General features: G+C 27.9%; 1 protein-coding gene across 1 annotated transcript; it reads left to right on the forward strand.

Moving 5' to 3' along the window:
- Positions 1-6,760: 6,760 nt before the first annotated feature.
- LOC108333089 (uncharacterized) lies at positions 6,761-9,845 on the forward strand. Its single transcript, XM_017568421.2, has 5 exons — positions 6,761-6,904; positions 7,561-7,703; positions 7,996-8,125; positions 8,817-9,008; positions 9,392-9,845. Exons 1-5 carry the CDS (start codon positions 6,785-6,787, stop codon positions 9,599-9,601), a joined length of 795 nt encoding a protein of 264 aa, XP_017423910.1. The 5' UTR covers positions 6,761-6,784; the 3' UTR covers positions 9,602-9,845.
- The last annotated feature ends 2,289 nt before the right edge of the window (positions 9,846-12,134 follow it).

Below are 12,134 nucleotides of genomic sequence, written 5' to 3' on the forward strand. Positions count from 1 at the left end.
AAAGTGGCGGCGATCACGATAGCAGCGACGGCAGCGGAAAGCGGCGATGGTCGGCGATTGACTGCACTGAGAAGAAGAGAAAATGGACTACCGACTGAAATTTTAGGGGCTGCCGACGACCATGACGGTCGGCCGCCGGCAGACAGCAGAGACTCGGAAGAAGATCAGAGAACCTGCTCTGATACCATGTTGAATATAGTGAAAAACTATATTTAGATTAATCTCCCTTGTGTAAAATACACACATATGGTTCTCTATTTATAATAGAAAAAATATGGGCTAAGCCCAAAATACAAATGAGAAATAATAATAAACTAACTAAAAGATAAAAGATATAATATATCTAACAACCTTATAGAGAGTTATCTATACATAGGATTAATACTAAATTTTTATTAAATAATATCAATAAAATAAATATGACTAAAAAAAGATAAATTAATAATGTCAAATAAATAAAAAACCAAAATATTTATCAACAAATTAAATATAGATATTAATATAATTTTTCTAATATATTTTATAATATATCTTTATTTTTTATATTATAATAGATTCATGTTGAAGAACCAAGTGATTAACAATTATTTTAACTTCAAATAATTTTATGCATATGTATTATTCAAAAAATTATATACAGACTGTAAAAAATGAACTACAAAGAATTGTATTGCTAACTATTATTTAAAAAGCCAAAAATATATTACTTCATTATGTTTAACGAAATCAATGACATATTCTATTTTGGGAAAGACAAACATAACTTAATAGATTTGGTAGAAAGGTGGTTCAAATTTTCCTAAAATAGATAATGATATTTTGACAACATTTTAATATCATTTACGTGTTATTATATGATTGGTCCAAAACTATTCCTGAATCAATAATAATAATCATAAACACCAACATGGATCAATCATAGAATGACATGTAAATGATCTTAAAATGTTGTAAAAAAATGTTGTCAAAGTATCATTATCCATGTAAAATAAAAAAACTTTGAACTTTGATTTCTATTATTGCCTTAAGTTTGAAACCATTCTTAACTTTGTAGAAGAAATAGATTTTGATACGTGGTAACCCATTTTATTTACTTTCCTCTCTATTTTTACAATTTTCATAAAAAAAAATCCTTTTTAAGGTCTTTCATTTTAACTCAGTCTTCTTTCACTGTTTGGTAAGTTGATCCTTTTAGTTGTTGTTTTTTATCTATTTAAATAAAATTAGGTACTTTTTTTGTAAAAAAAAGTTTTAATCCTCATTTTTTAACAAATGTTTAAGCTTAGTTAGTTAAGAAAATTTATTTTTTCCATTAGTTTAAGTATTGAATGAAGTTTGGTTATTTTTTGTTATATTATTTTTAGAAGTTGGTTATTCAAATATTCTCAAGTTGTTCTTTAGAATTCAAGTATATTTTTAGTTTAGAAAAGTTATTTTTAATGATTTTTTAAAATTATATTAAATATTTTTATTTGAAAGGACAGTTGCATGGTTTCATATATATATATATATATATATGTATGTATATATATATATGTATGTATATATATATATATATGTATGTATATATATATATATATGATTGGAGAGGATTGTGAGGGTACCAAGAGAAAATGTAAGGAGTGGCGATATGAAAACTGGCCTTATAGCAAATAGCCTAAAATATAAAAGGTTGAAAATAAAACAGCGTGTAACTATTAAACCAATCGGATTGGGTCTATATAGCCCATAAGAAAAAGTGGTTTAAAAATAAAATGGGTAGTGTAGGTGGAAAAAACATGTTGGGCTACTCGACCCATAAAATAGAGAAGCTATAAGTAGAAAGAAATGAAATAGCCTTGAAGCAAGGTGTAAAAAGAAAATATGAATTTTCTAATTGTCCAATTTTTCGTTTTTTCTAATTTTTAATCTAAAATTAATTATATTTTTTTATAAAAAATATTTTGTTATATTTTGAAAATCTTTTATTCACTTATTTTTATTTACTATTTAAAAAAAATTAAAATAAATTTTATTCGCCTAAACGAAATTAGGTGTTGTTAATCTTGTTTGTGAATTTGAGTAGATTAATATATTTGCATAAATTGTGATATATTTAATATATATTCTTTTTATATAACATTGATTTTGATTTGAGTTAACTAAATTTGAACACGAATTTTAACTATAAATGAATTTGTTTAAGTATTTTGAATTTGTTGGATTTATTAAAAATGTTGGAATAGAATTTTGGTAAGTTTTTCTTGTTAGGATTGAAAATTTACTTCACAATTATTTTTTGTTTATTGATATTTTCACTAAATCGAAATCTTTTAAGCGAAGACATTAATAAACCAAATATCTCATTTTTAGAAGATTTTCACTCACACATAAGTATCTTTTTTATAGATTATATGTATGAATCAATTATAATATGCTAACTTGTTTATAATAAGATTAGCAACAAAGATACTAACTAAAAATAAGGCTAGTAGTAACTAATTTATAATAATATTTATGTTAACTAAAAAAAAATAAGATTGATACTTATTAAAAATAAGATTAATAATATCTCATTTATAATAAGATTTATTTTAAAAGATAAGGTTATTATCACCCCTTATTACCCTTAGGCCTTGTTTATTTGAATGGATTTCGGTGAGAGTAATTGAGGGGATTTGAGAAGATTTGAAGATAAATTTTGTTGTTGTTTATTTGAGTGAATTTGAAGGTAAATGAAAGTGGATTTGGAAGTAAATTTTTTTAATCTGTCACGTCAATCAAATCCTACACTAATTCTCACAAACTTTACTTCCAAATTCATTCTCACTTACCTCCAAATTCACTCAAATAAACAACAAAAAAATTTATCTTCAAATCCTCTCAAATCCCCTCAATTACTCTCCCCCGAATCCATTCAAGTGAACAAGGCCTTAAAAATAGGGAATGAATATCATTCATGTCCAGTTGAGGACAAGAAAAATAAAAAACATCTAAGAGTTAAGGCTTTTATAAAGAAGTTGTTGTGTTGAATTAATGTTTAGAAACTTAACTGAGTTAAGAAGCAACTTGTCACAGATCAAGTGATAGTCAATTTCAATATTTTTTGTTCTCTCACAAAAGACACGACTTGCAATAATATAAATAACATATTTAATCTAAGGTGAGTTTAGGAGAACACAAAATTCGTGAAGCAAATATGTGAGCTAATGAATCTAATAAGTGACATTAGCAAGAGCACAATACCCAACGAATTTCACAATAACGTGACTTGTTTTTTAAATTTGAAAATAACTAAGTTAAACTTCTTGTGAGACTTGAACCCTAAAAAGAGCACAGGATAAAACTTTAGGATCCATCTACTTCTTGCTAGTACTAAGAGTACTAGTGTAACAAAGACATCCAAAAAAGAGTAACATCATATAATTTAGAATATAATTCTTGACATAAGGACATATTTTGAGAAAATGTGTAAGAACAAGGTTTATTAAGGAAACAACATAATGTAAAATATAAAACAAAAAATAAGAAAGTTTGAGTCACATTTAATAAATGTTAATTTTTTTCTTTTAATAATGTGATTATGTTAAGGATTTTAATATATGTGGTTTGATGTATAATATTAATAGATTGAAAGAAATAATCCATGATAAATTAATGTCAATATATGATTGAATAATTTTTTCTTTTTAATTTTGTATCAAATTTTCTTTCAATAAAATTAACAAATCCTTGTAAAATATATTATGTTTTAGATTTAAAAGACATTGGAAAAATTCAAACAAATCTATTATGATTATCAATAATAGTAAGAAAATATTTATGTTCATGAATAGATATATTCAACCAAAGACCCTAAATATTAACATATATTAAGATAAGAGGAGAAAGATATTAAGAAGGAGAAAATCGATTCCTTTTTTTTAACCTTGTGACAAATATTATAAACAATATCTCTAACAAAATTTAAAATGGGATAATTTTATTTAATGAGAAACATTCTTTCAATAGATTAATGTCCTAATATTTAGTGTCATATATAAATGACAACTTTATTACAACAATTGACATAATTGGAGAGATTCATGACAAGATAGGCATTATTGGGAAGACTAGAGATTGACTTGAATTTGTACATACCAACTTCAACACTAACGGTAACAAATGTTCTTTTGGCGGAGATGTCCAACATCAAACACTTATTAGTCATTACCAACAATTGATAATGGATGAAAGTAGTTAATTTAGAAATAGATATCAAATTGAATTTAAATTTAGTTAAATATAACATATCAATCAAAACGACAAACTTTGAAATGTTTATAGTACTAGAATATTTAGCAATCAATTATTCTCTTTTGGGTAAGTTAATAATGATAGCTAAAATTTGTCTATATTCACTACCTAAGTTAAGAGAATATGCTATATGGTCAATAGCTCCCAAGTGAAGAAGCTTAGTGTTGGAATTAACATCATTGTTTAAGAACAAAGAACGTGTAAAGTACTTCTTAAAATAGAATCAATACCAAGTTGATTAATATGAACATTTTGTGCAGAGGAAGAAGATTTTGTAGTTAAGAAGATAAACAAAAGAGATTAGTGGATTCTCATGTTGATGTACATATAATATGGACTGTGGGGATTGAGTGATTTATCTAGGATCGAAGAATTAATGATAAGTATCCAATTTACTTGATTTAATGTATGTTTTTTACAATTAAAATACATGAATTCAGTATTGAATAAATCATATCTCTTAGCTTAGAAACACAAAATGTATATAGAATTAAGAAAGTATATATACAATTCTTCTTAAATATTTCTTTTTGTTAAATAAATTTATGTATTTATTTATGCTTAATAAATGTTTGAGATTAATAGATTATGTTACACGATTAAATTTGAAAATATATATAAATATATAAGTATCATTATTTTATTTTTATTGTTTACTCGTGTTTGTTATGTAAATGTAGTAAGATTGGACTCATTTTATAAATATATAATATATGTTTACATAAATTTAGTTAAGGAGTTGATGATAAAAGAATATAACTTTATATCCAAATTTAAGATTATATTTTGGGATGAATATGAATATTTTTGCATGGTAAGTTTATATATTTTGTTTTGAAAAATTTTAAGGATGGTAAATGTTTTATCGAATAAACACCAGTTTATACATGTAGCTGATAATAAGAATGTTTCATCAATCCTTATAAAATAGTTTTCAATTTGCATCTTTTCAAAACTTGAAATACCTAATTTTGCTTCTTAATATTATTTTAACTTTAAATACCACTTATGATAGAATTTTGAAAGGTTATAAAGGTCTTAATTACCGATACATATATTATATACATAAGAAAGTCTCATCACAAGTTTTGTTACAATGTCAAATCATGTTAAAAAGTCAACACTAATCTTTCAAATATTAAAGTTGCAACTTTCAAAATACAATGTTCTGGATTCGATGCTTAATCAGTTATTATTAAATAAATTGATTTTTCAAATAATTCTCTGTCCAAACATGAAGAAAATATTTTCCCCTTCAATTATGGCCGCTATCTTCGGAAGAGCATGGCCTGCTTCCGGCACGTTAACCTTTAATACAGATTAATTTTGATGGGTTAAGCTTAAAAAATTAATTTCATTGATATTACACAATAATTAATTTCTTAATTTCATTAGAATATCTTCCTCCTAAAATAAAAGGCATATTGTAATTATAATGATATAACATACATTACCTACAGTTACAAATTTTTTTAATATCATTCAACGTAATTAAAAGTAACTGCAATCTATTTACATTTAAGAAGAAAAAAGACATCCCTTTATAAATAAAAGAGAAATAGTAGATTATTGTCAATTGAGATTTTTTAGAGTATTCAATATGGTATAGTGTTCTGTAGAATTTTATAAAAGCTATAATTTTGATAAATAATTAAAAATAAAAAATAATTTAATGATAAAATTTGGTTTAATATGATTTTATATTTATGAGAGTTATGATATTTTTATATTGGACAGTTCTTTTATACTCAGATGTGAAATGTATATAAAAAATTATTAGATGTCAAAATATCATAATTTCTATTTACAATAATTTACTTACTTTCAAAAACATATAAAAAAATATATCTTAAATTTATATTTATTTTACACTTTAATTATATTTATATCTATATATAAAAATAATTTTTTTTCCACATTTATTTTTAATTTTATTTTCTTAATAATTTTTTAAATTAAAAAATATTTTATCAATTTTAGTTGTGATTTTTTGAATTTATTTAATTTTGACCATTTTTTTAAATTTAGCCATTTTCTAAATATAAAACTACTTACAAAAATAAATAAAAAGCATTTATGATAAAATTATAAAAATATTTATATTTAATTTTATAATAACAATAATAGTAATTTTATTATTTTTAGTTATCATTAAAAAATAAACTCACGTACATATTTTCACTATTATAATATTAATATTAATATATTATTTTGAATTTTTATTGAAATGGAATTGATTAAAATAAATGACTAAATTAAATTTTTAGATACAGTAGAAATAAATTGTATATTCAGGAAGTTATCCCTTCTTCATCCCTGTTGAAATCATTATTATGTTTGTGACACTGTTAGATATTGAATATAGAAACTTTTATAAGGATACAAAATTTGGTTAATCGTATTATTAATCAAATTTTAATTTAATTTAACTTAGAACATTAAATCAAAAGAAACGACATCGTTTGTAGGTCGTTGGGTACTCTCACTTATAAGGCCACTTTGATCAGTGATGCTGCAAAATTCTCCGATCTGCTTTTCATTGAGCTCCATTTCTGTTCCATTCCATCATTCCATGGCTACCACTGCTTCATCCCCTTTCAAGAAAATTCAGATTCAAAGAGATGACACTGTGAGTCTAATCTCTTTCATTCCCATTACATTTGTTTTTCTTTCTTTATGAACTACATGCACTGCTAAATTCACTCATTTTATGGTTTCCATTCGTTTATGAAACATAATCTTCCTTTTGTTTGGAATTTCTAAAGCTAAATTCATCGTTAACTTGTTTATTTCCCTGTTGATTGGATTCCATGAACATCTTTAGTGAATATTTTTTGTTTACTGCATACCCAAAAATAAAAGTGACAAGCTTTTCTTATCCATGTGTTGTGATGATAAATTTACATCATAGATGTTATCTTGGGTCTTCTTCAATATCATCTTTTGTAACGAAATGCTACCTTCACTGCACTTAACCTAGTGGACAATGCTATACATGCCCAATAATCTGCGCTTGACAAGTAAATTGTAGTTAGATCTGATTATTTCATGCTATGCTAGTAGTGACCTACCATGCCCAATAAGTTTGATGTAGCATGAAGTTGAGTTTTAAATTTTAGATTCGAATTGTTTAAACAAGATACTGTTCCCAGTCATGGTGTTGGACCTAATTTTTTTCTATTCCCTTTACCTTTTCTCCGACATACTATAACTATTCCGTGTTAGCTGTCTAAGCTGGAACTCACAGTTTTTATTTGTTATGCAAATTATGTTTCCAATGTTCAGACATTTGACGCATATGTGGTTGGAAGAGAAGATGCTCCTGGAATTGTTGTGATTCAGGAGTGGTGGGGTGTGGATTACGAAATTAAGAACCATGCTGTGAAGATTTCTCAGCTTGGTACTGGGTTTAAAGCTCTTATCCCAGAGTAAGATAAGATAACGGACTTTTAAGGCTTGTTTGCTTTGAGAGATCTTTTGTTTTCACTTTTAATTAAAAAAAATGTCACCTTGCTTTCAAGTTCGTATAGAACACAATGAAAACAACTTTTTTTTTTCTTTTTTTCCCTATTTCCTATACAGGCTTAAAATAGAAATTAAAACAGAGCATTTTCCCAAAACAAACGGCCCCTAGTTTTTTCTAACTCCTTTTATAGGCGGCACTGTTTCCCATGGTATATACATTTGGATGACCAATGAGTTTTACTTTCTTTTATCCAGTCTGTACAGAGGAAAGGTTGGTCTGGATGTAGCTGAGGCTCAACATTTGATGGATGGTCTTGATTGGCAAGCTGCTGTCAAGGATATTTCTGCTTCTGTTAACTGGCTTAAAGCGAATGGTTCGAAGAAGGTTTGATATTGTTTGTATTTAGAGTACTTTGTTAAGATAAATATTTTATTCTTTAACCTGTGTTTTTAGAGTTCATTGTGCTTTCATCACAAGGTTCTTCTACTTTTTATCTACTCATAATAACCTCAGTGTGAGGTTTGAAATGGGATACTTTAAGTCTTATATGTAAACAGCTTTGAATGAAAAGGAAGTTTCTGGTTTTGAGTTTTAGTTTGGAGTTCTATTGTAAAACTAGATTTATACTTTTGAGTTTTGATCCAGTAACTGGTGAAAATAGTGAATGTGAAATTCTTAATCCACAAGCAGCAATGCATAATCCCCATTGGATCCCTTTTTCTTTCATTTGCGATTTAGAGGAATATTTTGTATGATCATATTTATAGACTGACCCAATTAGGTTAGAATTACTTTACATAATCCCCTGAGCTTTTGTGTTTTACTATAAATATAGGTCCCTCTCAATAGGGTTTTTCTTAGAAGCGTTTGTTGGGCTTAGATAATTATTATGGATAGCAAGCGAGTGTCTTTATAATGTTTGATATGGTTGATTGTGTACTTCGATTGAAGGCCTAATAACATTGGTTTATATGTTGTTCAATGAAGTTTTTTTTTTTGTTGAACTGTCTATATATTAGGAGTAAACATTTTGCTTTAATAATTAAAATTATTTGATCATCATTTATTGCAACAGGTTGGTGTAACTGGATTTTGTATGGGAGGTGCTCTCTCTATTGCTGGTTCTGTCTTGGTTTCAGAGGTTGACGCTGCTGTAGCATTCTATGGAGTTCCTTCTTCTCAGCTTGCAGACCCTGCCCAAGCCAAGGCTCCTGTTCAGGCTCACTTTGGAGAGCTGGATAGTTTTGTTGGCTTTTCAGATATCACAGTATGATAATTTCCTTGCAATTCTATCTTAATTTCATTACTAAGATATACGCAGTAATTATCGTGCATGAGTTTTTCACCTTCCTGACAATCATTGGGCAAAACACAGAAATTTTATCTTCGTAACTTTTTTTTTTTGTTAACTCCCCACTCTATTTTTTATCTCCCCATTATCAACCACTTATACCAACGAGCATACCCAGATACCCTGAGTAAAATTGAGAACATTTTGAAGTTTATATGATATATTTTTCAATTTCCCCAAGTGGGTGTCTTTTAAGAGAGACAAGTGCAAGATTTAGGGAAACAGAAAAGGAAGGAGAGAGAGCACAATGAAAAGGTTCAAATTTAATGAACTAAAGTGTATTGATGTTGATGTCTCAGGCTGCGAAGGCCTTGGAAGAAAAGCTGAAGGCATCTGGAGTTCCACATGAGGTGCATATCTATCCTGGCAATGCACATGCATTCATGAACAGGTCTAGTGATGGAATCCAGAGGAGGAAGAGCATGGGAATGCCTGATGAAGATGAAGCTGCAGTTCAGCTTGCATGGTCTCGCTTTGAGACATGGATGACTCGTTACTTGTCTAGTTAGATAACTCCACACTTCAATTCTGATATCAGATGCTTCTTGTTAAGTAGTTGTTTCCTCTAGTTTCGGATTCTCATTTGTGAAATTTGACTTGAGAATTATACTTTTCTGGCTTTTCTTTGAACAGTGCTGAAAAGCATTGCTATTGTTAATATTGGCTTGTTGTGATGCCTGCTTATTTGTGTCTGGTAAGTCTGCTATGAGTGACTCAGTGAAAAAGAGACAAACAAGCATCATTTGGTTCAAATTTCTTCTTTCCAAGTTTCTAAAAGCTTCAATGGAACTTTTATCTTTTATTCAAAACAATGTTTCTTTAGCTTAAAATTTGCTTAAGCGAAATAAATTACCTTAGTGGACATTCTCTATCAATAATTAAGCAAGAAGAAACAAGAATAACAATAATTAACTAAATTTACAAAGGCAACAAACACACGAAAATAGGTTCAATTACACTAAATCCCGATTAAAGAAAAACTTCTAATTCATTGCTATACGTATTAGTTTCTCAACTTCTAAAAGTCGACTTATTTTCTAATGCTCCAGGTTTCAAACCAAATGGTCCTTAACGCTTTAATTCGAACTGAGGAACATTCTTGTTTCTTATTTAAGCTTAAACAACCTCAAAGATTAAGTATAAAAAATTTAGTTACCCTATTAGAATTTTCTCAAAACCAATTTAACATTAGAAAAAAAGTGTTTAACATAAATATAAGTAGCACCCCAATGATTGAGAGATATTATAGACTTTCCAACAACTCTTTCATAGAATGTTTATCAAAAGAAGTTGACCTATTAAAATAGACAATTTATGAACCCGGATCACAAACTCTAATCTCATACCAAATTAAGTTTTAAAACCAATCAACAATAAATAAATTTATAATATATGTTCATATTATAAAATCTCAACAATTAAAACGTGGGCTCTTTCCATCTATATTAAAAAAGTCCTATGTAAATAATATTTTAGTTGAAAGATCAACTAAAATGAATAGAATCCAGTTTTTTAAAAAAGAATCAGAGAAATGATTTGGTATCAATAAATTATGAATTAATTCGTATAAAGAATTATAATATCATTTTTAATTCAAAATCTTAATTAATATGATTTATAAGTTTTTTTTTTCATATTGTTTCAGTAGGGATGTGGAGACCAAGACTCGAACCAAACAACTCGGGACCACTTCTCTTTGTACTGCTCTCACTGTGCTATTTCTCTATGTCTTCTCTGTTTCTCTGAGTAAAGATGGGCTGGGTACCTGCAAAGGCACTCCGACGCTCAAGTCAGAAAGGGAGGTGATTAATTAGATCAAGAGCAAAATATTTCTTCTTAGGGGAAAAACGTACCTTTTCTCTGATGTGTTTCGTATATTTAAAACAGTAAAATAAACTGTTACCTGAAAATCCGGGCAGTTATCGAGTTGGACTATGTAGAAGTTGTAACTGCTAGGTTGTGTATTGACACTGAGTCAATTACTTCCGTGATTCACGGCGATGGTTAGCTAATATGCGTAACCGCTTATCTGTAACCGCTAAACCGTATGCTACGATATCGCGCGCTGTATGTCGATCGTTCTGTGTGTCGACCCGGATAGGCGACTTGTCGTATGAACGTCACATGTCGCGACATTACTGTTTGGTTGTCGAGCACCAAGTGGTCGACGACAATGTGCGAGCATACGATATTATGACGTCTGTCGTCAGGTCGCCCGGGTTACCGGTCGACTGTTGGAGAATCAGGTATCTTATAGTACACATATGAATAATTTAACTTTCTCATTTTAATATACTCACATTTAAATATAAACAAAACTGAATAACTTTTGAAAAAATTATACAATAATCTCAAAGGTAGTACAAAATGTAGCCATACAAGACAAGTATGACTTGGTCTGGACATGACACAACATCGTGGTTTATAAAATAAACTAGAAGTTAAGGAAATGCTGCTTGTTCTCATTGGTTTGGTTTTTCTGAAGTTTGTTGCATGTTCCATGAACTTGACAAGGGAATAATAGAAGAAAAAAATATTTAATTAAAAGAAAAACAATTGTAGGACTGAAATGAAACTTTTATATTTTAAAAAGAAAAAGAATAAAAGATAATATCAAATAAATATAAAAAGGTTTTTTAACTCTTAATATAAAAAGAATAAATATCACTATCCATAATATAACTCCATACTTTTACGTCTCTTAAAAAAAATTTACGTATTGAATTTGATGCCTCTTAAAGAAGTTTCATCCAATTTATAATGTTAACAAATGTTACTTTTTTACTCTAAATAGTAATATAAATTATTCTTCATTTCTAGATAATTTTTAATAAAGGATATACTCTCAAATGGTATCTGTTGTCATTACTGTTTTTATCTTTTCCCGTTGTAAATCTATAACTTTTTTTAAGAGATATGAAAGCATCCTTAGTCGTCGTAATAAATCTTCTTTTTAGTTGTAAATTACTTTTTGTAGTCTTGTTACTATTTCTTGCTTCATGTCTTGTCTGTGACCGTCTTTATTAGCTCATTTTTTGCACT

The sequence above is a fragment of the Vigna angularis genome, chromosome 11 (assembly GCF_016808095.1).
Source record: "Vigna angularis cultivar LongXiaoDou No.4 chromosome 11, ASM1680809v1, whole genome shotgun sequence".
Classification (NCBI taxonomy): domain Eukaryota; kingdom Viridiplantae; phylum Streptophyta; class Magnoliopsida; order Fabales; family Fabaceae; genus Vigna; species Vigna angularis.